The following is a 26872-nucleotide window of genomic DNA, read 5'->3' on the forward strand; positions in this document are numbered from 1 at the left end:
AACATCTTCCCTTGAAGAGGGTCGTCGTGTTTCAACCCGAGTTTTAAACAAAATGAGTCCCGAGAGACACCGCAGTACAGTACTTAATGGGGTGGTGTGGCGGTAAAATTAACTAATTCCAATAAAATTAATTTATAATATTGGAATTAGTTAATTTTACCGCCACACCACCCCGTTAAGTACTGTACTGCGGTGTCTCTAGGAACTAATTTTGTTTAAAACTCGGGTTGAAACACGACGACCCTCTTCAAGGGAAGATGTTGTTTAATAATACGGGCGTAAGTCTTGAGAGACCAAAGGTAGGAACCCAATTGAGTTTCTTTTCAATGATCAGCCCAATGAAGCTTGTTCGTCTACACATGGAATCCTACGTCTACATATAAATATGTCAGGATCTGGATGGAGGTCATGTATGTGACAAGTGCATAAATGACAATGGTTTTCCTGGTAGAAAAATGGAAACACACCTCTCTACCCACTGAGATACCCTATTAGATGCATTCCTATTCATATTGTGGATTGTGATTTTGAGGCTAAAATAAAACAATTTGAAGGAACATCAAACATATATTTTGTGGAAATTTATATAATTCACTATTAAAAGTTAATTTTTGTAATGAATTCATCACATCATCTTGAAGTAAATTATATAAATTTAGTCAATATACACACCCGTCCCTTCTCCCCATTTCCCCTGGAAGGTGGGAACCTTTGATTAACTCAGGGAGTAGCAACCCTGTCTTGCCAGCTAAGAGGGTGCTTGGAAGTCCTATATATAATGGCCAGTTCCCATTCTGTAAAAGTGGGTTGGCAATAGGAAGGGAATCCAGCTGTAAAACTTGCTTCAAATTTACCTGATAACAACGGGGACACCATGCCATCAGGTAGTCATGGCTAACCCACACAAGCGTGGAAAATGACTGTAAAATGATGATGATGATGATGATAACCAGAATACAGAACAGTACTTATTAAATACAAAATTTTCTGCACAGCAGAGTTATAATTAACAGTATTTCTCCAGTAACAAGAAGTAAGTTTTCATATGTGTAAAATTGAAAAAGGGTTGATTTTCTTATGAGTGTAAATGGTGGACATTTATTAGATGCATAGCCTGTAATAACATCTGTGGTACAGTTGCGGAAATGTGTTCTTACACCCCCTGAGGGAACCCGTGTCACCAAACAGCCATCCTATATGACCTAATCCGACGGTATAGCAAACTTATCCACCAATCACGTCTTTTGTTACACGGCCAATACCCGTTAATTCGTGAATAGTGATACTACTGCGACATTGCTGTTTGGAGACATGGGTTACCACGGGGTGTAGGAACACATTTCTTCAACTGCACCATAGAGTACTGTATACTGTACTATACAGCATACGATGCTATGAATAATTTCCTAAAGTACGTGTTATTTATTTTCACTTACTGTACTGGTATTATATTCAAAATATATGTATGGACAAGAAGAAACTCTTAATGGAGTCCTAATCAAGTCTCTCTAAACATACTTTCCAGGAGAAAAGTCTTGAGTGCACTAACAATGGTGCATACCGGTAACATTCAACACACTGTTGTCTCTCTATTTGTATTCAGAAACTGATTTAACACTGTTCACAGGCAGTTTTCTCCAAGCACCCTGCTCTTACATAGAGTTGACTCTTAAAAGAAATGCTTGCTTTACTTCTGAAAACTTAAAGTTGAAGGCAATACTGTACACCAGAGGTAGATAATACAATTAAATATATAATATACACGAGAGAAACAATGTTTCACGACAAATAGTCAGTTTAATGAAACAACGACCAAATACGGTAAGTACGGGCATAAACATGAATGAAGAAGACATAGAAGGAAAAACAAAAAATAACTGATAAGACAAGTATCAAGTTTAGCACTATATTATATTACCCTCAAGGATATTATGTTAATGGCAAAATCTCGCAATAATCTGAGTCATCTCCATTATGCTTGGCAGAATCTACAAATATGAATTTAATGTCTGTCATTGAGAACCTGCATACAGTATACTGTAGTATATCATTTATGAATAAAACTGCTATGGAGAAATGACAATATTACAGAATTTACTTTTTAGAAACCAGTTGATGATAAAAAGGAAAAGAAACATTTCAGTGTCATCATTATTACAGTACAGTACTGTACCTGTATAATCCTGAAAACGAGTAAATATACTATTTACTGTAATTGCTATATGCTTGATCTTCCTGTCTACAGTTTCAACAAGAAAAAATGCCTCATACCTAATTATCCTACAAGAAAGTTTTAAGGAAAAAACTAAATTTATTCTAAAATCAAAACAAAAAACATTGTTAGTACTGTATAAATCCTGCATTACTAAAGCCATTCTTCCAGCTATTCTAATCCATTTCTATACCCATTGACTAATTTTTTCAGTAATCTCTTGGTAACAAAGCATACATTCCTAAACGACAAAATGCGAACTGCAGTGTAATATTTTGACACGAATAAGTGAAATCTTGATTCTCATTCAATTATGATCTAACCTGAATTTACAGCCATGTTAACAACCATGGGAGTTAAAATGAGCAAGAAATGTAAAGTGATGAAAAGAAAGCATAAATATAAGGCCAAAATCATTATATTATCAGTTGATATTATCACACTATAAGAGTAAAGATGGTTCTGAGTCCTCCATCAACAGTAGCTGATAACAACATGCCCAAATATTCCTATTTAATTTAATAGATAGACTACAGTTCATCTTATGTCTAAAGGAATGTTTTTGTCCCTAACTTCATTACATAATTTATGTATTTTTTAATTGTCTTCAAAGCCAAAAAATTTCCACAATAATATTGAATCAAGTTTATGTGTTACATGATTCAGTTATGCAATGTGAAGTGATAAAATAAAATGATGTAGCCATGAAAGTTTTCAGCCCTATGACAATCAGAAGAATCAGCCAGAATTGCTTGTGTGTTCTTGTTGCAGTCATTACCTTGCTACTACATCAACACCATTAAGTTTTCTTCAGAATGTGGTTTTCTAGGTCATAAACTATTAGCTTTTGTCACAGTAAATAAACATATGAGATGTTTACAAAATAAAATAAAAACTAGAAGAGAGGTACAGTACTAGTGAAGAAAAATATACTGTACAGGTGCTCCTCTACTTAAGAACGAGTTATGTTCCTGAGGCTTGTTTGTAAGTCCAACTTTACTCTTGTAGATACCAAACATATTATAAAAAATGAAAAGATTATGGATATTTAGTACAGCTATACCCTGTAATACAGCCTTAAAACCTGGCTCACTCTTCTCCTCTTAGGTAATGTTTGTTCTATCTGGAAGTTTCTTCAAAATAATCCAGTCTCATCCACATTAAACACCTGTTCTGGCAGGTAACCTCCTCCCCCCCCCCAGTGATGATGTTTATCTCTGAAAGTTTGTAAGTTGAACATTCTTAAGTAGAGGAGCACCTGTACTGTACTCATAGCTATGAGAAAACTCTCTCACTCCTCACTTGAATAAAGTAGAAATCACACAATCTATTAACATATACAGTACTGTACTTATATAATAGAGATTTCTATCATTAAACACTGTACTGTAGTTAAATTTTTTTAAAAGAAACCTCTTATCAGTGAGGAATATGGCACTATACACTAGCAGTGGACCAGAAGCCCCTTCCCTGACCACAGATAGCAGTCAATGACTGGATCAAGTTAAATAGTAAGAAAAACTAGTGTCACTGGTAGACTGTACAGTGCTATACTGTACTGTAATTGATGTTTAGTGAACTAATTGGTGTAATGTAGTACACATACTGTAGTGTGGCAATAACTTCATGTTTAAATTGTTTACATTTCATCCCTTAATATTGCTTTACCTGAATGGTTTAAAACAACCTTATTTACTGGGAATTATTATTCTGGAAGATTGTATGCAAAAAAAGCAATTCAAGACTAAATACAGAAATAATGTAATAAAATTTGGCATAAAAACATTCCTAAGGATATAAGATCAAAGGAGATAACTCAGCAACCTGCCAAACCCTTCAAACTGTCCCATAAAAAAAGTTAACATTTGTTCTTAACAATAATACAACTGGGTATGTAGGCTACAATACAAGCTTGAGGCAAATGCTTTAAACATATCAAGTGTCGGTGCATGATGCAATCTCTCGGAAATTTGTTCGAATGCCAGGGATGGAAAGATTTTTTCTGGAATTTCTCAGAATGCTCTTTTTTCCGGGTAAGTGAGAGTTCTGGGAATTGAATATTCCAGTTAACAGAGAGATTACTTATAGCTTAAGTAGGATTTACATATAACTTTGTAACAACTAACTTTTTACATCAATTATAATTACAAATATAAGCTTGTTAACTTGTAAGTATCATGGCAGGTTACCACTCCATGAAGTTCCCCAAATTCTGATGATGAATACTGATTGATGCCTGAAACACCAAAACTTTTATGACTGATAAATATATATTAATATTGTACACTAAGTGGCCATGAAAATAATACTGTATATATATTCCTCATTGTACAGTACCTGCATAACCTTATCCATAATGTAATGCATCATTTCTGCCTCTTACTTCATGTTTCATCTCTTCTACCTGTCACTGTCATCGTCGTCACAGTCAATCTGTGATTCTTCATCCGACTCGGACTCGGATTCTGATGATGACTCGTTTCTCAGTTTCTCCAATCTTATCCTGAAGAGATTTAAATCCAACTGAGCCAGTTGTTGAAGGAATCCATTGTTTGGCCGAATCTCTCGATCTAAGAAGGAAATAGAAAAATGAGAAATTTATTTATTTTTTAATATTATTAAATAAGAAATATTTGGCAAAAGGATCCATGTTTGGTAAATTGGCAGTAAGGCTATATTCTATAATGAAAATAATAAAAGAAATTTCTTTGACATTTTATGATTAAAAAAATTTAACACGAAAATACTAAATGTAAGAGAAAGAACTGTTGATTTAAATTGATGTATTAAAGAAACTGTGAACAGCACACTAAATCCTACATTAATGTTGTACAGGTACAGTATAGTATCTAAATTTTTCATAGTTCATTGAAAAAATTAATTCTTGTAAAGTGGAAAGTAATGGTGATTTTATTCTTGACAAATAAAAAGTCATCTTGACAGAATACTGTACAGAACTGTAGAAAAACTGTTTACACAGTACCAATACAGTTGTCAGCATTTCTGTTTAGCATAAATAGAGCACTATATACCAGAATTTTATATTTTATTTATTCTATGAATACTGTACAGTTGTCACTAAAATGCTTGAAAGATACTGAACTTAGTCAAGAAACTGAACCTAAGAATGATTAGTGATGGGAGTAAGGGCTGGCAGGGCACCTTACTGTACATATTTATCAACCCTTATCATGGGAAGATAACTCCCCCATGTGTTCAACTGGATCTTAAGAGTAAGTACTGCCTAGAGTTTAGACTCAAACTTTCCAACTTTAAATTTACCCCCTGATCTTTAAAACAACTACTATCCTTCTGAATAAAGTAATTTTCTCCTGCTATCAAACATTTTACACCATAGGACACTAACAGGTTCTGTCCAGAAGTGGTTGATGGTTGAATATGTCTCTCACAAATCATCTGCAATGCTTCATTAGTCAAAGAAAAAATAAATCAGAAGGAACTCACTTTCTCTGAGCAGTGTTAATGCAGTAGCAGCTGTCATGTTGCGGCACATCATCAGGAATGCTGCAACAATTGTTGCTGATCGAGATCGTCCCTGCCTGCAATGGACCAAGACTGTCCCTGAAAAATATATAAAGTAAGAAATCAGCAAACTATGTGGAAATTTTAAACACAAACATAACAGCATTAAATTAACAACAAATAAAAATAAAAACCTACTGTACACAATCTATTTAGCAGTCACTTCAAACCTCACCTTGAGACTCTGTCTTGTAAAGGTCAAATATAATGCAGGTTGTCCATGTAAGGCTGTAAATCAATTTTAAGGATATAAATAACCCTTTTAAACTACAATAACTTTACCCCAATCAAGATGGAATAAAAAAAAATATGCATTACCCGTATAAATAAGATACATAAATAAATCAATATAGCACTAACCTCCAGATCTCAGGGCACTGTCGATAAAGTCTGTAGCCTTCTCAAAGTGTGTGGAAATGTTAATAAATGGAAGGTCAATGAGGTCCAGTCCTAAATATGTGATTGATGGATCCTGAAGAATAAAAAACAACAACACAAATTAACTTAATTTTTCTGTAAGAACATAAGAACACAAACTGCCCTGTACCTATGCTTTATCTCAGGAGGTTATACATTAAAAGCTGGGGGCTGAATGTATCAACAATCATAATGTCATGTATGATGTCTAGCTGGACTATAGATCAGAGCAAAGAGCTAAAACAAATTCACTAAAGGATAGACAATAGAGCTGCTAAGAGAACTATACAGTATTTGGCAACAGTATGTAGGAGGGGAATGAATGATGGGCCAAGCAGCTAACAAACTGACCAGTGGTGAAGAGGATAGGAGTAAAAGTAAGAGAAAAGAAATCCAGTGAGTTAATATCATATATAATTGGAAAAATAAATAAATAGAGTATAAGAGAAAAAGAGCACTACTGATTCTGCCAACCCTGCAATAAGTAGCAACAGGTTTGAGAGAATATACTGTATATGTAATAAAAATGCATACACATTCTTCTAAAAGAGTTTAAACCCCTGAGATATTATCAATACTATACATGAATAAGTCTTTCACTTATGAATATCATACATAACCAATTTTATGGGAATTATCAACAGCTAGCTTATAGTGCATGTGGAAATAGAATACATCAACATCACTGCACGGTACGATGTTCCTATTGATGGTTCAAACAGCTTGTATAAAATTTGCAATAGAAGTACATTTATGAGTCATACCTTGTAATAGTTGGGGCCAGTCTTAACAGGGGCAGGTCCACTAGAATTGTCAGCAGCATTAACTACGTGTGTAATGCCATGGCGGAGAAGGTACTGCTCGTTCATAGCCGCGTCACTAAAACACAATTACCATAAAATCATTTGAGTTAAACATACTGTACAGTACTGGTGATTTAGTTTGTTTTTGTTTTTCTTACAAAGGTTATTGTAACTGCTTCATGTTACAGGTATTTAGGTGGGGGGATTATGGGCCATTGATAAATATATTTTTAGCTGTATGTGTTGAGGTTCTTGACTTTGTTAAATACAGAATTTCATATTTATGTATATTATATACTGTAACGTGAATGCTCTTTTACTTTAGTCAATACAAAATATGTAATACTAAAAAAAAAAAAAATTCTCTCTTTGGTACTAATTCTTTAATGCTGATTTGAAAAAATTAGAGGTTGCTTTTAACAATACTCATGTCTTATTTTTGGCTGGGATTGACTGAATTCACAACAAAATGGTGGAATCTGAGGAATTCTTAAGCAAGGTCTTGGGACACTGCTAGTGTTTGCATCAAATGAGCCAGAAGTACCATATCTTTCATGATTACGTTGCAGTACTTTTTCTGTTCAAAGACCCTAATTATATGATAAAAATTATAAGAATAATACAACAAGTACAGGTAGCTTGGAGATGGTCCAGAAACATGCACATTATATGGAAGAAAAAATTAACAGTGAATTCAGCAGAAAAAAAAAAATCACAAGTAAGCAGAATGTAGTTGGTTCACAAAGATCACAGGCATCTGGCAAGGGTTGTACTCATACAAGTAGTACAAGTTAACCTTCAAAATATTCCACTAAGTGTAGACATGTGGGGCTCCAACCTAGAGAACTTCTGTTATGGAGTATTGAAATGTGACGTTAGTAAACATATCTTACTCATATTTTAGTATAACTTTTAACTAATAAACTTACCAGTCTCCTAGATACAAGTGAGGGTAGACCTCATCCATATCCGCACCATCCATAAAGCGTGAGATATGCATCCTTATTTCTGGAATGGGTCGTAGACGAGTCTCCACAGTGGTCACTATTTCTCTCAAATCTTCAAAATCTGAAGGAAAATAGTGTCACTGATTCTCTTCTTACTATAATAGCAAAGAACAGATCAACTGCCTAAATGACTAGTAAGCTGATAATTAATTGGTGAAATGATAAATTATACAATATGGATAGAAAGCAAAGCATGTAGGTAATTGGGAAGGTAAAGATTGCTTAAGAAATATGATCATTACTACAAAATAATACGTAGTCTCAATCAAAAGGGAAGTGTCTATATGATCACATACTCATTCAGGTATAAAGAAAATTGTTCTGTAGTACTGTACTCACATGATGGAAATTCCAATCCGTTGAAATTCATTTGCATCCCCATCTTGACTGTTGTTTAATGGTGTGCAGATCTTCCAGCCACCTCTTGACTGTACTCTTGAAGTACTTGGATGAGAGACAGTATTTCTAGTACTGTATTGTACTTTGTTTTGTGATACTGACCGAAGAATTATAGCAGGGGTTTGAAATGAGCTTGAAATTGACTGATACGTAATGTTCTTATAGAAATATTTTTTTTTTTATGAAGTTATAGATACAAATTATAATGTTAACCTTAGCTTTGGGACAAACTACAGCCTTATTAATCTAGATGACAGTAACAAGCAAAAATGACAACATGTCTAACTTGAAAAGGATGAGAGGACCTTTATCCCTGCAGGCAGATAAAGGATGAATAAAAAAAAGGATGAATTTATGAAAAATGAATCATAAGAGCTAATGAAAGGTCATGGTAGATGACCTGTGTTTTGTGTGTGTGTGTGTGATCATCCAGTACAGTACTGGCTACAATGCAGGTTCCTCAGGGGTAGATCAGAGGCATCATCACAAGCAGGGAGAGCACAATATCGTACTCTCTGATCCAAGACAACCAGTGCAACTGTTTCTGGAAAAAAAAAATTACTTGCCTTATATACAAATGGCAGGATTTAAATGCAACAATCATCTCAGAAAACAAAATGATAAAGCATCTTACTATTCAATCAAAAAATCTAAATATTCAATTATGTATGAGAAATTATTTTTCTTCCGTACTAGATACAGTATATTGTGTAGGATATAAAAGAACAAGAGTTTGCCAAGCCTAGACAAGTGTCACCATATCTATGCATACATTGACTGAACCATTGAAGTGGAGTTTCTTTTTGAGCTCAACTGCTCATATGAGACATACAGTATATAGTCATACTGTACTTACACAAAATTACGATGCTGGGGTCATCAATATACAGTACAGTACTGCATTATTAAAAATAATATCATAATCAAGTGCAGCAGGGAAAGCTTTTCAAGTAAAGGTACAGGTATTGTACTGTATTCATGTATAATTTACATTAAGTACCATACACATAACCTATCTGGTAGGATACTAAACTTCATGAAGACAATTTGCCAAAGAAAAACTGAAAATTCTCTTCTTTATTCAATCTTCTTTGCCACATATTAGCTTATAAGCCATTTGGGCAGTAGGTTACAGGGATATTTCTCTTTTGTGTACTGTTGCCAAAAACTGGCAAGGCTCTGAAATGATTGTCAAGGTTGGGTTTAAAGAAGCTCACTAAGGTACTTTCACATTTGCTGGCAGGTTATTCCACGAGTTCCCAAGTCTTACCCTAAAGAAGTTAGTTCTGTCAGATTTTTGTATTGACAGCTTCTTTACCTTGAGGCTCTGGCCTCTAGGGGAATGGCCATCAACCTAATTTTAGGTACAGTACTGCACAGTATCGGGGTATCCTCCAATGTACAGTATGTATACCTGATATGTGAAAATTTGTTAAGAAAGTCACATTTCGGTGTCACAGCTCTTTGTTTTATACAAAATGAAACATTCACTTTAATGACTAATAATCCTACTTTACACCCCTTAGTCCTTCATACAAACACAAACGTTTGCTGTGACGGTAACAATGACATTTTGATGCCCTTTTTCCTATACAGGATGAAAACTTCACTTTATTAAACGTTATGCAAAAGGAAAAATTCAAATCACGCGCACATGAATACTATTGACTACCACAAGGTCAAAATGGCTACCCAGGATGCATAGAGATGCTGTTAAACTCTACTCCATTAAGGTACAGTATAATTCAGGTAAAAAAAAAATGTTACTTTGCTATTATTTTTACAGGACTTATAGTGGTGAACGTTTTGTGAAAAAATCTCCAGTTGACCAACATTTTCCCTCCCTGAAACGTAACTCCTAATATTACGTCTACCATTCATCATACGACTACTTTCATGGGACGCCCAATAATACATATGGTAAATTCTACCATTCAATATACGACTTTCCGCTGAACAAATGGATTTCCAAGAGCGCAACCCCTTCAAATACCTCTATAGACTTGCCTAAATAGTGCACTTTAAGGGGCTTGAACAGTTTTATAAAATCACCCCCTGCAAATCTGTAATAAAACCTTGGTAAATGTAACATTCTAGTACTACAGTACTGTGACTAGGCATTGGAAGGGTCTAAATTTGCAGATACTCAATATCAAATCACGAATTAGTTTAATTGATTTAAATTGAAATAATTAGTTAGGTTCCAGAGGCTCCCAAAATACCCAAACCTACCTTAATAAACACTAAACATTATACAAAGTACATAACAATATACAGAAACACAGATATTGTACAAAAAGTATTTCTATATCAATAAATCACCTAGGGTTGAGTGTAGGATTGATTTATTTTTTAATCTACTTCATAACCTAACGATTATTTTAATAACCCGGTACCAAATGAAACTAAATGGTGTGGTTATTATGGTGAAATTGTATAATGTTGTATATTAACGAGGTCAGAGGGGGTGCCGAATGTGTGGTAACCGGGGGGGGCGCCAGTCCACCAGCTGGTAAACTGAAAGTTACTGGAAGACCTCTAGCAGCTTCAGGAGTTGTCAAGGGAATGGCTGCCAACAGGATGAAGACGCAGCATTAACTTAAACTAAATGTGTAAAAGACCTGGGTATTTATGTTGACAATGAACTGAAGTTTCCAGATCATTGCGAGGTGAATCAGGCAAATAAACTAGTAAGGCTATACAATGATCATACACATACCTATGTGAGATTCTTCAAGAGCAGGGACCATTTTGGTGGTCCTCCTTTAGATGTTCTCAATCAAATCGCAGTCTTTAGCATACCCCAGGAACCAGACAGAATGAAAGTAGTTCAAGTGGGGGCACACCACTCTTTTAGAGATGGTTATGAGAGAAGGACCATCTAGGTGTGTGTTTAAAATCTTAGTACAGTACCTATCTCTCCTAGAATGTAGTTGGAACAGGGATAGTAAAAAGCTCAAGGGAATACCAAGAGGCAAAGTACAGGGCTATAAGCTACAAGTATTGTTCTCTTCAGGAGCCTGGGGAACCAATGCTCTACGGCTTCTGATTGAATTGAGCTCCAGATTTATTGATGCCACCAAAGATTCCAACTGAATCCATTTCCTTGTTCCAGCACCTCAGGATAGTGATGCAGAGGATTGTCTGCTGCATAATGGGTTTTTGTCCTTTACCTGAGGAGCTCAAGGAAGTTTCTTTGAATCATGATTGTAATTCTTACCACAGCATGTAAGCACATGTGTATAAAATAGTATATAAAGAGAGAGATTAGAGAAAACAATATTGACTCATAGTACAGGGAAAATGATCCCAATTATCCATGAAAGATCCTCATCTTTTCTTCACCACGACACAAAGCCAGAACCAACTGACTTAGCCATATTCTGTTTAGTTTGCATTATTGATAATACAATTTACAATAAAGATACCTCCCCCAAAATGATATCTTTTAATTAGTGTCCATGTTGTCACCAACTACCTAATAACCCAACATTAACTTTGAATAAGTCTGTTAAAAAATCCTGAAATATAAGCCTTTGCATTAATATAACAACATAAATACAGTTCTGAACACTGTAATATCATAAACATTTTTTCTTCCATGTGCACTTTTTGATGCAAGTTATTTTATCACTCACAACAAGGCAGTTTCATTACCAAGACAGGCCAATTCACACAAAATTCACATTAAGAAGGATTGTTCTGGTTGCTTCAGGTTCTGTACCGAGTAATATTTTGTTTTGTAAACTTCGGGATAAAAATTATGAATGAATATGGGATAATCTTTTCAGTTTGATACATAGTATAGAGGCAAGTCATCTGAAAATAATTTACACACTTATGAAGCTTAACAAATATGTAGGTGATACAGTATTCATTTACCCCTAAAAAAAGTACTATGCCTCTATACTGTGCTTCAAATATTTCCCATAAGGTTTTACAAGGAAAGGGATTCACTCCAAAATACAAGCAATAATCCTATTAATTTCTGCCTGGGTTATCAATGGCAAATACCAAATGGATATATAGCACTTGGATTTAAGGAAGGTGTAAATGTCAAAACACTTAGGCAGACATTATGAAGCTGCATGAGGGAAGGTATGACACAATACTGTACATGCTCCGCTCCATCACACCCAAATTACATGCAAAAGAAAACTACTATCATTAAGATTTCCTTTATTCAAATACTTCTTTTGTAATGTATTAACAAAACCCGACAATCTTTTCACATAGTTAAATTGACTATTATTTCACGTCTGCTTTAAGTTAATAACTTGTTATATGTTATTCCATAACACCCTTGAATTTGAGGGCCACTTTTAGGGAACATGCTTGAATGTGTATAATATATATACCTGTATACATATACTGTACAGTGTATATATATACAGTTTTTCTGACTGGACAGCACAAGAAATATTGCATAAATCAATTGGTAATTTACAAGTTTTCTCCAGAATTTGACTCAATGTCCTTAGTTATGTTTTTAGAAAACTTACTCAAACTTCCAGAGCCAAACAATAAAGTATTAAAAGTAACCAAATAACCATTTCAACACTACAAAATCAATAAAGGAATGTTAGAAACTCCTAAATAACATGTGAATAAATATACAAAGCATTTGGTAATACAGTTACCATAGTAGATCTGTAATTAAAATAATTTATATTCCTAAGAATATTATACAGTATATATCTATATAAAAGAAAATTAACTGACAATATAACAAGTAATATGCAATGCATGTGAAGACATATAGACAAAAACTTACAGTAGACAGATTAATGTGATGCTGGAAAAAAAATTATAATGTGTCACACAACACCAATAACTTAAGGTAAACTGTCATAACCTTATTAGAGAAAAACATTCCTATTTTTAAATTGAAATCCATTTTATCTGAGGACTAATAAGTGAAAGTAAGGCATATATACCATAAAGTTAATTCCAATAACCTTTTATCACAAGCAAAAAAAAAAAAAAAAAACTCAGTGCACATACCATCACAATAGCTTTCATGTATGTTATGAGATTTATAAAAAAAAAAATCTCAAATGCATATTCAGGAACAAAATTAGCATATTATAGGGTGTATACACAATACTGTTTAAATAATATACGTACAGTATAAGTCTGCCTACTGATTAATAGTAAGAAAAAACAATGGTACTAAGGAACTATTGGATATATATCTATGTATCACATAAATTAAATTCAAATAACATTAGATTTTGATCATATTTAGAAAAAAATACATTAATGTACACACTTTCCTTGTATTTTTTTAAAAGAATTAACAGTTGTATTCATAATGAGGGGCTGTCAAATATATCACAGTATAAGATCATTGTTTACAAGACATAGTACTGTATATAATGTAATGGTAAATAAAAATAATTAACAACAGCTAATATACAGTACTACAGAATAACTATTAAAAATTCTTCCTAAGGATAGATGAATAGATATCATGATACTGTATATACACATTGTCAGGCTGAAGACCCTGACAATCTGCCTGGACAACAGGGAAGTAGACATTTGTGGGTCAGGATAGCCATGACGAGCTCTGAAGCACATGTCAGGTTATTGTGGAGCTGACTACAGCACTGTACTATCATAACTGAACCCTCAGTGGCAGATTCACTGAGGAGAAAGGGGCACAAATGGCACATACAGTTGATAATTTACTAGTTCAGGTTTGAAATTTTCTTACTTAATAATTAATGCCCCTCCTGTCCTCGAGAATCTGGTTCACCCCCGGACAATGTAAAAAAAACAAAACAAACAAACTAATAATAATAATAATAAAATAAATAAATAAATTAAGTAAAATAAAATACAAAATCTGAACAGAGATGTTTAGACAATGTTCTATTCCCTAAATTAAACCAATGCAATATAACTGTACAGTAAATCTTCAATCTACTTGAGTTTTAATTCTCTAACCAGTACAAGGGGTCCCCGACTTACAAAAGTCAGGCTTACGAATGCCCACCCATATGAACGAGGTTAAACTTTAAATTTACAGAACTTAATTTACCCGATGACATATTTTTCACTTTCCTTTACTGTATTTTGTCATTCTATTTCTTTTCTTTTAAATTAAGTGATTTTAGATGTACAGTATATAAGGACTCGGGTGATGATATAGTGGTATTTTAAACATTATTCTGTACATACGGTAAGTAATAGCATGTGTTCCGACTTACCCGGTACATTTCCGCCTGAGAACATCCTCAGGAACGGAACCCATTTGTAACCCGGGGACCCCCCTGTACTGTTTTTTTGTATATCATGTTGCACATTTCAAGATAAAAAATTTGAAATACTGAATATACATGATATCTGCTTTGTATACCATAAGTTGTGAATCTACAAATAATAGAAATACTGTATTTAAACTACAGTAGACCGTTGCCATTCGCGGGTTTGCGATTCGCAATTTCAATGATTCGCGGTAAGCAAATAGTGACTAATGTGGCTAGCTTGCGAGTCGTTTCCTGCAGCATCTCGTGTTGTGCTCTCAAAACTTCAGTGTTTCTGTGTGAAAATGGCCCCTAAAAGACTGCCTAGTGTCAGTGCTAGTGGAGTGACATGTAAAAGGCAGAAGTCAGTGATGACGCTGACAAAGAAAGTTTTATTATTAGATAAGTTAAAAGAGGGGATGAGTGCTGCTGCGGCTGGTCAGTTGTTTGGTATAGGTATACAGTAGTGCACTAAGGTAGTATAAGTTGCTATTCGCGGTTATGCCTATTCACACCATTCCTTGGAACCTAAGTCCCGCGAATAACAAGGGTTTACTGTATACAAAAATATTAACACATTTAAATATACAGAAAATTGACAGAAAATCAATGACTAATCAGTTTCTGCTGTGTGTCTGTAAACTATAACCCCCCTTGGTGTGTTACATCAGTAGTGTATCCCAGCATCCCTGAGTGTGTGTGTGTGTGTACCTCAACTATGGAGACCGTGGGTTCAAACCAGGGTAAAAATTTCCCCCGTTCAGTTAATTGCATCTAATTCAAGTGCCAAGAAGAGATTAGTCTATACAAAAGCTTGGGACTAATGAATCACCATTTCACATGATGGACTAAGGAAGCTCAGTAATATCTATAGCTATTCATTATCCACATAACATAACTGTGCTTATTGTGCACTGCATTGTGTGGGGCTAAATAATATTAATTTATCACTCAAGACCTTTAAAAAGTAATTACAGGCCTTTCTATGCATAAAATTATGACATTTCTTTTTTACTAGGGGCATTGAGATCTAGGGAAACCCTCTCCATTTCCGACAATATGTTTGATTTGCACGAATCTGGTATACCGTATGCAAGATTTTTCCAAAACATAACCCTGTATAAATTGAAGGTTTACTGTGTAATTTTTTTTTAACATCCAAAAAAATATATGGGAATGATATACTGTACTATATATTAAATCTTGATAAAGGAAAGTTAAAATGACAAGAAAAATATTCATTGAAAACACAGAAAATATTACTTAAACAGTATCAAGATTTACAAGCTAATGATAAATATTATACTGTATGCAGTACTGTACTGTATTTGGAAAATATTTGCTGTAATTTTAGAAACAAAATATTTATCCCAAAATTCCATTTTACAATACTGTAGCCGATTTTGAACAGTTCCAGATACTGTAGCCAGAAGGTCGAAGGGTCACCTTTACTCTGGTCCTCAGAGCCCTCAAAGAATGAGAGAGTTAATGAAAGAGATAATATGAGAGAAAACAGATTATGTATCTTTCATCATCATACTGGGCTCCCAAAGCATAGCCACTTGGCAATAAGTGCCCTTACAAAATGGAGAGGGCTTATGAGTTTTGCAGCAAAGCATAAACAAAGGCAACCCAATTTGTTTACCAAAACTGGCTATAAAGAGTCACAGCAGGAGTCCCTCTCCACCACATCATGTTCATCTCAGCACCCCCCAAAAGATGAGAGGGGAACTTGGATATAAAATGGAATTTCAGAATGATCTTCCAATTATAACCCAATATCTACTGGAAAACCATATAATTAAGTAACCACAGTTAACTTATACAAATGTGAAAAAAATGATACTGAGTGTGGGGGGGGAAAGCTCAAGTTCCAGCATGGAGGGGTTATCTTTCTAACTAAACCTAGTTTCAAAATGCCAGAGCCCCTCCTGGCTAAATCCACAAAATCCTTGTAAATAAAAACATTTAATAAATTTCCAAAGCATGAGACACCAATATCTAAAGTGGTAGCACCCCCTAACCCTATGGAAAAAACAAGGATCCCACATCTGTTAATCTTCATTCATGGCATGGTAGTGTGAACCATCTACCTCAACCTGGCAGTGAGCCTTCGAGCAGGCTCTGTGAAAACAAAAATTTTAGTGCCGAGGGGTATATCAGGCATTCGGGGAATAAGGACATCCTGTAGTTTTATTGTAATGACCTAAATTGGTCATTACAAGGCATATCATGTGCAGATTTGGTAACCCACGTTGTATGTAAAGCCACCGCAGGCACTACTGTACTTTAACACTAAGGTATGACTGGGATCTTAGGGGGTTGTCTATAAGAGGTGTTTTGTAGTACTGTATGTATAAAAAATATATATTAGTATGTATCAGAAGCATCTATTCATGTTTGGCAGCAAAACTCAAAAGTTTTCTCCCTTTTCTGTTTATGTTTTCACAAACTGGTTATCCTCTGGGGGTCTGTTATGAAAGTGTATGATAATGTAATCTTCAATCTGTTTGACTTTAAGATCACATTTATAAGTCAGGGCCCAAAGGCCTAGAGTTGTTACCAGTAGAATGGCAAGCAAAACAGTTACCTGTTCTCAGTCCAAAATGCAGTTAGTATACATATTGTAACTGCCAAATTAAGATAACAAATGAGGTCTATATTACTCAGACAATATAGCAATAAACTCCTGACAGACTATTGTACTAAGAATCCATCCAACTGAGCCACATTCTACATCTCCCTCATATTCCAGATGAAAAATTAATGATATTTTATAAAGATACTCAGTGTTATTTAACCAGGAAATGACATGAACAATCAGAAGGTATCTGGTTCACAGACTGGTATCCATCACACAACAGTACGACTTCAGAAGCCACCCTTTTGTTTGACCTTAAAGATAGATTTACAGGTACATGATTTGTAACTTTTATCAACTTTGAAATATATATATATATATATATATATATATATATATATATATATATATATATATATATATATATATATATATATATATATATATATATATATATATATATATATATATATATATATATATATATATATATATATATATATATATATATATACTGTATATATATATAGGGAATACATCCTAACACAAAAATCATACTGTACATTAATTTTTTGCTTCAAGATTTAAATGAGTGATGATAACCTCCTTTTACTTAGGCTGACGGTGTTTGTAACATGGATGATATTTAGTGATGCTTCATACACATCTAATTTAGTATTCTTAACACGTCCATATAATGCATGACCTTGGGTACTCAAACACATAATACTAAAAGGACAGAAGCAAGCTGCAGTACTGTATATTTTATGTATTGAAGCTGTATTCTCCAAATTCACACCAACTACAACTTATACTTAGATAAGAGTTTGAATAGGATAGCACTCAAAGTATGTGGGTTGTATATCACATCATAAACACCTGAGTGCTAATGCAGTTACGTTTTATTCTAGTTTCAGATAGATCTGCCTCACATTAAGCGGTGTACCCTATTTGTTGAGCAATTTGTTGGAAGAATGCATGATGGGACCAGACTCATGCTTAGCACATACATGTTGGAAGAGGGTTTAATGTTTGTTCTAAATCAAGTTGGGTGAGAATTTTGGTTGATGCCAGCAAGAGTGTTGGTTGAGGTACCAAGAGAATCATTTCAGGCAGCATTATAAACATAACATAACAACAGTAAATGGAATACCAAGAATATTATCTCTTCATTAAAAAATATGTTCACCTCTGATAAAAAATTTGGGACTCTTGAACCAATTTTTTTTGTTACACTAGATTGTATCACCATAACGAGTACAGTACTTATAAAATAAATATAATGGTAAACTCTCAATATATAACATGTAATATCAAACATGCAAAAAGTAACAACCATATACTGTTCAATCTAATTGTTTCATAAGGCAGTGCTATAAAGTGGTGTTCATTTCTAGTCATGGGCTGATTAGTAATGCAAAACATATACTTGTGTATTTTTTTTATGTAGGTAAACTACTAAAACCTGGGAAATATCACAGGCTTGTGACCCAAACGGGTTTGGGCTTGGTGGAGCTCGAAGGAACCTGGCAACACCAATACAGCCATTTATTAACTCACAATGGAAAAACTGTAAGAAGTCACAACATGCACAAATAACACACCAGCTCCCAATTACCTTCACTAATTTAAATTTTCATAAGTAAAGGGAAAACATGTTGTATGTACTCCATACCTTATAAGTCTTGTCCAACTTTTAAAACAGGGTACATCATGCACAACCATACTGTACGGTACTGTCATTAATGAACCTTTCCGTATAATTTGTTACAGACATAGTCCCATGGATGTAGAACATAAATCCTTGTGACCAGCTGCACTTATATAATAGATCAGCCTACACCTTGCATGCTAGGGTGTAATAAAACTCAGAAGGTAATATCAAAACAGTCCCTGAAAAGCAGAGAGTATTTGGTGTATGGATACAAAGGATTAAGTTCACAATAGAAAAACCACCTTTTACAATGTAAATTATTTTATCATTTATAACCTGACAAAATGATCATATGTTTGTTTATTTTCAACAAACAATATAAATGTTTTTCTTTAACATATACTGTACTGTGTTAATTTGTTAAAGACCTAAATCTTCACACTGCAGGATTCAAAAAGACTACATACAGTATTATGTGTAAATTTTTTATGAAATTGTTAAAAACTAAAAATTTCACTGTAGAAATATTCAAAACATCAACACATCCTAACACCGATTCACTTGTACAGTAAAGTAACCAACATTGTCATACTATTATAATAAGACTGATCTTCCTCTAACCCTTTCATTGCAGCTGGCGTAGGACCCAGCACCCACCTCCTGAATAGAGGATTATTGGGTAATTGTGTGTGTGTATAAATAAATTTCTCATATTTTTACTGGCAGTGCATAGATTACTTATCTCTGATTACAGAAATGTGCTATATAACTCATCTCTAAACAGCCATCCATAAGGTTGCTAAAAGCGTCATCTCTGCAACAGGGCAACATTGTGAGATGTAGGAGGTATACTGTACTGTACTACGGTGTTTCCCAATTTTAATGGAGTTCTTTTTGCTTCTGTTATACTGTACCAGCAGAGTAATATACATCACTGGTGATGTCAAAAGTGTATCCGAGTTGACACTGTCCAATAACTCAAAATAATCTGGATAATATCCCAAAAAAATCAAAATAACCTCAATTATTTTCCACTGGCAGTGGGTTGTTGTCATACAGGCTGCCCTGTCAACTTGAGAGGTACAGTAGTGCCTCATAGTAAAGAATGTAAGTAACCAATATATGGCTACACATAGTAAATTGTCAAAGTTGAACACTTGCCATAAATACTTCGATAAATGTCTCATGCAGGAAACCCTATGTGTATAGTACCAACAGCAGTGGAAAAAAAAAATATAAAAGAGACCCTATACAGTATTTACCAACTGCAGATAAAGGGTTAACCAGTCAACATACATCATAGAACCAGACACACAATGAATGAGTATAATGGTTGTGTGAACCAGTTGATAAAAGCTTTTTTGTGAACATGCAAAAGGTAAACAAAAATATTTCCTGAAAAGTAAATACCTCAAGGGTTTATAAAAAAAAAAAGACACCTTGTAAATAAATTCTGTATTCTAAAGCTATTTCCATATTTTTTACAAGAAACGTGAACTGCTCTAGTTCACTAAAGCTCTCCTCGTTCTTTACGCAGCTTGTTATCAAGGTCTGCCAACTGACTGAGGAACCCATCATTTGGGTATATAGCCCTGTTCTTACGCAGGGTCTTTATTGCTTCAACAGCAGTCATATTTTTATTCAGCATTAGGTATGCTGCAGATATTGTGGCAGAACGTGAAATACCCATAAAGCAGTGAACCAACACTTTCCCTGAAAAGACAAGAGAAATACCATGATAAATTTTATTATGGTACTTTTTAGTTTTACAGTATGTGTATTGTATACAAGCAGTCCTGAGTTACGAACGCCTGACTTATGAACACCAGTATTTATGAATGGGATCCCAATATATTCATCATATAATCTGAAATCAAAATTTTATTTTTTTCATTACAGTACTTTACTGTACACTGTTTAAGATAACATTATTTGCAGAACAGTTCAGTAATATTTACATTATTTGTTAAGTGTGTGATATTATTACTGTTTTGTATGGCCAGGGTTGTGTTTTAACCTAACTCACCTAACCTAACCTATGGAATTAACACTGATCAGACTTATGGACAGGGTTCAGGAGTGCAACCCGTTCATAACTTGGACTCCCTATATACAATATATAAATTATTAGAACTTTGATATAGAGTAGAAAGATCTAAACTCTAATATGACACATTTTTTCTTAAAACTGTCAGTACAGTACAGTATAAGTGAAGGATTAATCATGAAACTCCATTTTATGATTAATGTAAGAGCAAGTGAATGCTTTTTTCCATTGGTTAAGTAACTGTGTCCATGTTGTCCACCACATTGGGTGTAATCACAGTGACTAAACTAGCATATATGAGTACCGGGGTAGCACTCATGATAGATACATTACTGAGAAGAGCATAGCTAGTGACTTCAGCATTAAAAGTGGTCATTATACTACCACAGCTCCTCCCCGACTTACGACGGGGTTAAGGACCCAAATCCAGGTCGTAAGTCGAAATGGGCGTCTCTTTTTCTTCTCAGCACCACAAAACTCTCAATTTTAAGCTCGCCAGCCATTTTAAAGTTAATTACAAACGAAAATTTTGTCTGTGTACTGACGTTGGGACCCGAAAATACGTAATTTGACAAAATTTTGGTACGACCGAGGAAGGTCGTAAGTGCGGGTGGCCGTAAGTCGAGTAGGTTGTAAGTCGGGGAGGAGCTGTATTTAGTTGCTACACTTACCTATGACTAACATATGAATGCTTCATTTGGGTGATATACACTAAACTTCTAAAGCCTAAAATTTGTCCTTATCAACAGTTTTTCTTTTACCAATGATAATTAATGTAATACCAAAATAACAGTACGTTACAATATAAATGCTTAAACAATGATAACACACAGATCAACAACACTAGCAGACCTTTTCCCTGACATCTATTATAGCTATAAAATGTCTTAATAAATGTAAAAAAATTAAGTCTTATTAGGAGAGAACAATATGTAATGAGAAGATCAGAGAAGCAGACATCAAAATGGTGTCTGATGATTTTTGGAAACTCGGCGATTATAATCTGCAAAATGCTTATCTCCACAAGGTAGAACGCTTGATGCCCTTCTACACTGGAGGTCATACCAATAATCTTTAATTGCCTTTTTCTCAAAACATCAAATTGGCATTTACACTCCTGCGTCAGATGATGCCTCAAATAAAGAAGAAAAAAGAGAAACATATTTCCTTTAGAAACCTTTTTTTTTCATTAGTGAGGAAACCAGCTATGCATTGGAAACATAAGCTACTCTGTAGTGTCACGGCAGTGATCAAACATGACATGGTGGACAACAAAGATATGGTAGGTTTACATATATTGTATTGTGCAGTATCAGTCTTTCCAGAGATTCTTTCAATGATCCACATGTAACTATCTTATAACAGTAGTCTACGACTAAAGGATTATACTGTACTGCAAAGTATTGCTTACCTCCACTTGACAGAGCATCATCTATAAACTGTGTCCCAGCCTCAAAAAACTGGGTTATATTGGCAGTTGGGACATCAAGGAGCTTCATGCCTATGTACTTGATACCAACATCCTTATAAAACTCAGCATTAGTATCCACAGTGGCAAACTTGGTACCCTGAGCAGAATTTAACACATGGGTTATGCCATTCTTCTTCAGGTAGTCCTTATTCTTAGCTGCACCACTGAAAAAGGTCGCATTTAAATTACATCAGCATAAGTACAGCACTAAACAAAACCTACCTGGATGAGGTCAAATAGTACTTAGATATTAACATTGTACAGTAGTTTGTGAGTCTGAATACTTAACCACTGAGAAGAGTTGTAGGAGAACAGTACAGTAGGTGTTTTTGAAGCTTGTGGCCAGCAGACAGGCCTATTTTTTATTTATTATTAACAGTATAATTGCCTGTATTGTATGATGAAATGGGCAAATTTTTAGAATGTTATACAATACAGTACCTGTACTGTACGATAAAATACTGACCAGGATTAGTTACCATACTACAGTTTAACAAAGAATTAATACAAATTAGGAAAGCTTAAACTTTGCAGTATGAATAAAAAATGTTTTATATTACCAGAAACAAACTACTGTACACAATATACTAGAACTTATAAGTCTAAGTTTTCAATAGCTCATATTTCATGACTCAACAGATACATACATACAGTACGGAACATCAAACTGGCTAGTTTTATATAACAGTTTGTGAATATATTTAGTATAAATTGAAAATAAAATTATTATTCTCCTAAAAAAACTATCTACAATTTTACTGTTACTGGGGTCAAAATAAAGGACAGCTACGGTAGTCCACTTGCTTATGAGCATGTAGAATGGATATACAGTAGTTTAGGCCAAATTGCGTCGTCACCTATACAGCATGCCAGAGGAAGTAAATTTCCTACAAATTGCTACTGTTAGTATGGTATTGTAGAGCTACGAATGTAAACTGCAATAAAACTATTTACCAGTAATTTTCTAAGTTCACTGGTATTTACTGGTAGGCTATTTCATCTCTATTAGTGATGACAAGTACCTGTAGTGTAATACCGTGTTTTAATAATTTGTCTTTGTTCAGGAATTCCCACATGTGTATTGTACTGTACAGGTACAGTACTTTGGAAATGATGCTACCAAAACGTTTTGCAATAAGATAATCTTCAGTCTGCTTAAATGTTTTGCAAATTACAGTACAGTACATAATATGAAATACTGTACAGTATCATCATTATGAAAAATTATGTGAAATACGTACAAGAGTGTATTATTATATATTAACCCCCTTGTAAGGTTCATCATCTAATTCTAAGTTCATCTGTTGAGGAATGTTGTAAATATGAAGTCAATGGTGGTGTCTTACAAGGCATGTAGACATCTGTGTTTTCTTTACTAGTGTGTGTTGTTAATGCAGATTAAAAATAACTACACAACTAGTTCCTTCAATGAAGTCTTGTTCAATAATATATAATCTGTTTAAGTTTGTGTCTGTATTTTGGGGAAAATTTAAAAAAAAAAAAAAAATGCTTTGGGTAACCAAATTGTAGTAATAATCACTTGCCAAGAGACAAGTTACAAACCAGTCACAGTATTTTGACCCTTGTACACAGTGATCTAACAGGTGTCAACTTTTACTTACAGGTCACCTATGTAGAGTCCTGGGTAACACTCATTCATGCTCACCCCAAAACCAAATGAGAATTTTTCTTCATAGCCAGATAATGTCTTGATGTCTGGCTGTGTCTGTTGTATGGCCATCAGAAGATCCTTGGTTATTGTTGGCCTTGCGGGGTTTGCCATTATGATGACAGAAGAAGCCACAAACTGGTTGTCTTGATCGATTCAAAATTTGTTGTTGTGTAAAATTCTAATGTCTTCAAGCCAATTTTTTAAGTTACTATGAAAAGATGTTGAAAAAGAAAATTCCAAATTTGAATTAAAATGTTTCATAAAAAATATATTTCTGCAACACAATAAAAATTGTACAGAACAGGGTAGTTACTGTATATATTAAAATTCTTTTGGGTAGAAATCTTATGGTTTTCACTAATCATTCCAATATTTCTTCGCCCATTCTCTAAACCAATGAACAAAATTATTTTTAAAGACACAATACCCCACTCCAGGGCTGGAGTACACTACACTGTATCAAGAGATAGACATTCACAATGGGTTATTGTGCTGTATGAGACCAAGTAAATTTCTTACTTAAACAAATATTTAAAATTACAACACAGATGATACAACAGAGTAGTAGCAGGTAATGCACTTTACTTCACTTTGAAGCAAGACAGTTACTGTACCTGTCCACTGATCTTGGCACTGGGCAAACTGATAGGGGCACTTGATATGAGGTACACTTATACAGTACAGTACATACAACCAGCGAGAGATAATGCCTTGTTCAAGGCTGAAGATAACATTCCTGGCTTGATGTAGCTACTGTATGACCTTTCCATGTAGATAAGAGGTATGGGTATCAAGATAATTCTTAATGGCTTTAAATAAAGTAGAATCTGAAAGTTTTCATCGCATTCACCATTTGATCACTAGAATTACTCGGGTGACACCAAGAATAAATTGGTACCGGTATGGCTGGCCACATTACACTTAAAGAGACACAGGTAAGTATAATGTAGAACATATACCGTAGACACTGTAAACATTCCAAGACCTCAACTTACAGGGTACAGTACATGTTTTTTTTGTACCCGGTCAAGTACCAGCAACTGTAATGGTATATTTCTTGCAAATGGTCTGGATTCATATACAGTACAGTACTGTTACCGTGTTAATATTTCAGCATGGTTGCCAAGTGGGCCCCAGGAGCACACCATGCTTGACCTAGGCACAAATTATGTGAATCCCACTTCACCTGACTAAAAGAAGGCGAATGTATACTGTACTGTACTACAGGGTATTTTAATAGTCATTTCTGCTACAACGCGTGTTTTGTCAACGCGAATTGGTTGTAACGCGATTGATGAATAGGGGAACGCAAACTTTTGCATACGAATGTATTCTAAATACAGTACTGCAGCTACCTAACACAGCATCTCAGAGTGTCTGCTTAGCTCACAGTGCATTGTGGGTGTGGGGTCAGCCCACATGACGTTTCAACGGGCAGAAAACGTGAACAATTTTTCACGATATAAGTTGTTCACAGTTGTGTACTGTATATCATAATATGACGACCATAGTTGTATAAGGGTACAGTACAGTAGTTGAATTATAAGCCAAGCTTCATAGTACAAATGAACCAAATCAACCTAACTAACGTAACGTAATGTAATCCATGATAGGTTATGTTACTTAGTTTAGGTACCGTAAGTTGGGTTGGTTCAACTTTCACCTCATATCCAATATATTATATTATAATGTAGCTGTCATTGGTAAGTTTTGTAAGCATTCCTGTGGATGAAATGTAACCTCTGGAAGTAAAATTCTAATGTGGCATCATAGTGCGTCAAAGTAAATTAGTGGTCAATTAATGATAGTAGCCAAGTTTCAATTCGGTTAGGTTAAGTTCCATTAAGGTAGTTAGCACCAGAACGAAGGTCAGATTCGTTTAAACCACAAGAGCCAAAGGAAAAACGTAGTTTTTATGGAAAAATCGAAACCTGATTACTATCATAAATTAATCAAATTAGTTATCAAGAAAATAAATGCAACAAATATACTATGTTATATAAATTTAAAATCCTCATCACTTTATGGGGTTTTCTTGAGGTAAGATATTAAAAAAAAAATTATATATATATATAAAATGTTTCTGGTTAAAGTGCTATACTGTCTTCCAGTATTACACCACTTTTCTAGACATCAGTGTTAATAAAATAAATACACAGTATAATGGCTCCAGACATTATATACATGGTTCTCTGCCACAACATATATGGTACAGTGTGGTCGTGACTACACTGGCTGACACAGCTCGCTACATCTAAATACAGAAGCTCTTGACCTTGAAATTTGGCCATGAATCTTTATCTAGACCAAAATATAAGTCATCCTAGATTTATATACAGCCTACTGTGCATTACTTAAAACAAGTCAAAAGGACAATCAGTCGCATTCCCAAGATACACCATTTACCATAACGCTTAGTGTACTATGCAGTGGTTTGACAGCCAGTTGTGTTCTAGCAAGATTCCTGCAGCGTGGACGTCTAAAATTTGGTCCATACAAGTTGTTGGTAACGATGGTCATTAGAGATCACTGGCAGTTCTCCCTCCAGGCATGCAGGATACCACCCATCACTAACACTCTTATTAACACACAAAACACCAATTAACTGTAGTTGTTCAAGGTAAAACACCAGGATTAAACGCACATGCAGAACTCAACCACTTACTAAAACACTACGCAAAGACACCTAATAATAGTCCACTGACCCACCACACGCATGCGCCCTGCCCCACCATACATCACTCTTGTCCTCTTAACATATAGATTCATTTTTTCTTACTGTTACAAAATATTTCTTAAAACCTTTTATATAAAT

The 26872-nt window shown here is 34.5% G+C and overlaps 2 protein-coding genes across 4 annotated transcripts; both read right to left on the minus strand.

Moving 5' to 3' along the window:
- Nucleotides 1-3415: 3415 nt before the first annotated feature.
- LOC121857009 (dual specificity protein phosphatase 3-like) lies at nucleotides 3416-26774 on the minus strand. 2 transcript variants are annotated; one of them, XM_042352816.1, is made up of 7 exons: nucleotides 26723-26774; nucleotides 8322-8925; nucleotides 7905-8043; nucleotides 6937-7051; nucleotides 6116-6227; nucleotides 5678-5794; nucleotides 3416-4782 (listed from the first exon to the last, which is right to left on the minus strand). In XM_042352816.1, the coding sequence occupies exons 2-7, from the start codon at nucleotides 8362-8364 to the stop codon at nucleotides 4613-4615; spliced, it is 696 nt and encodes a 231-aa protein (XP_042208750.1). In that variant the 5' UTR covers nucleotides 8365-8925; nucleotides 26723-26774; the 3' UTR covers nucleotides 3416-4612. The 2 variants fall into 2 exon arrangements, with proteins under 2 accessions (XP_042208750.1, XP_042208749.1); XM_042352815.1 differs by lacking the exon at nucleotides 26723-26774 and adding an exon at nucleotides 26464-26680.
- On the minus strand, nucleotides 20092-26036 carry LOC121857011 (dual specificity protein phosphatase 3-like). 2 transcript variants are annotated; one of them, XM_042352817.1, is made up of 4 exons: nucleotides 24672-26036; nucleotides 24008-24265; nucleotides 22326-22549; nucleotides 20092-20580 (listed from the first exon to the last, which is right to left on the minus strand). In XM_042352817.1, the coding sequence occupies exons 2-4, from the start codon at nucleotides 24166-24168 to the stop codon at nucleotides 20378-20380; spliced, it is 588 nt and encodes a 195-aa protein (XP_042208751.1). In that variant the 5' UTR covers nucleotides 24169-24265; nucleotides 24672-26036; the 3' UTR covers nucleotides 20092-20377. The 2 variants fall into 2 exon arrangements, with proteins under 2 accessions (XP_042208751.1, XP_042208752.1); XM_042352818.1 differs by having other exon boundaries at nucleotides 24643-26036.
- Nucleotides 26775-26872: the final 98 nt, after the last annotated feature.

Source organism: Homarus americanus, unplaced genomic scaffold (assembly GCF_018991925.1).
Source record: "Homarus americanus isolate GMGI-L3 unplaced genomic scaffold, GMGI_Hamer_2.0 scaffold44060, whole genome shotgun sequence".
NCBI lineage: Eukaryota > Metazoa > Arthropoda > Malacostraca > Decapoda > Nephropidae > Homarus > Homarus americanus.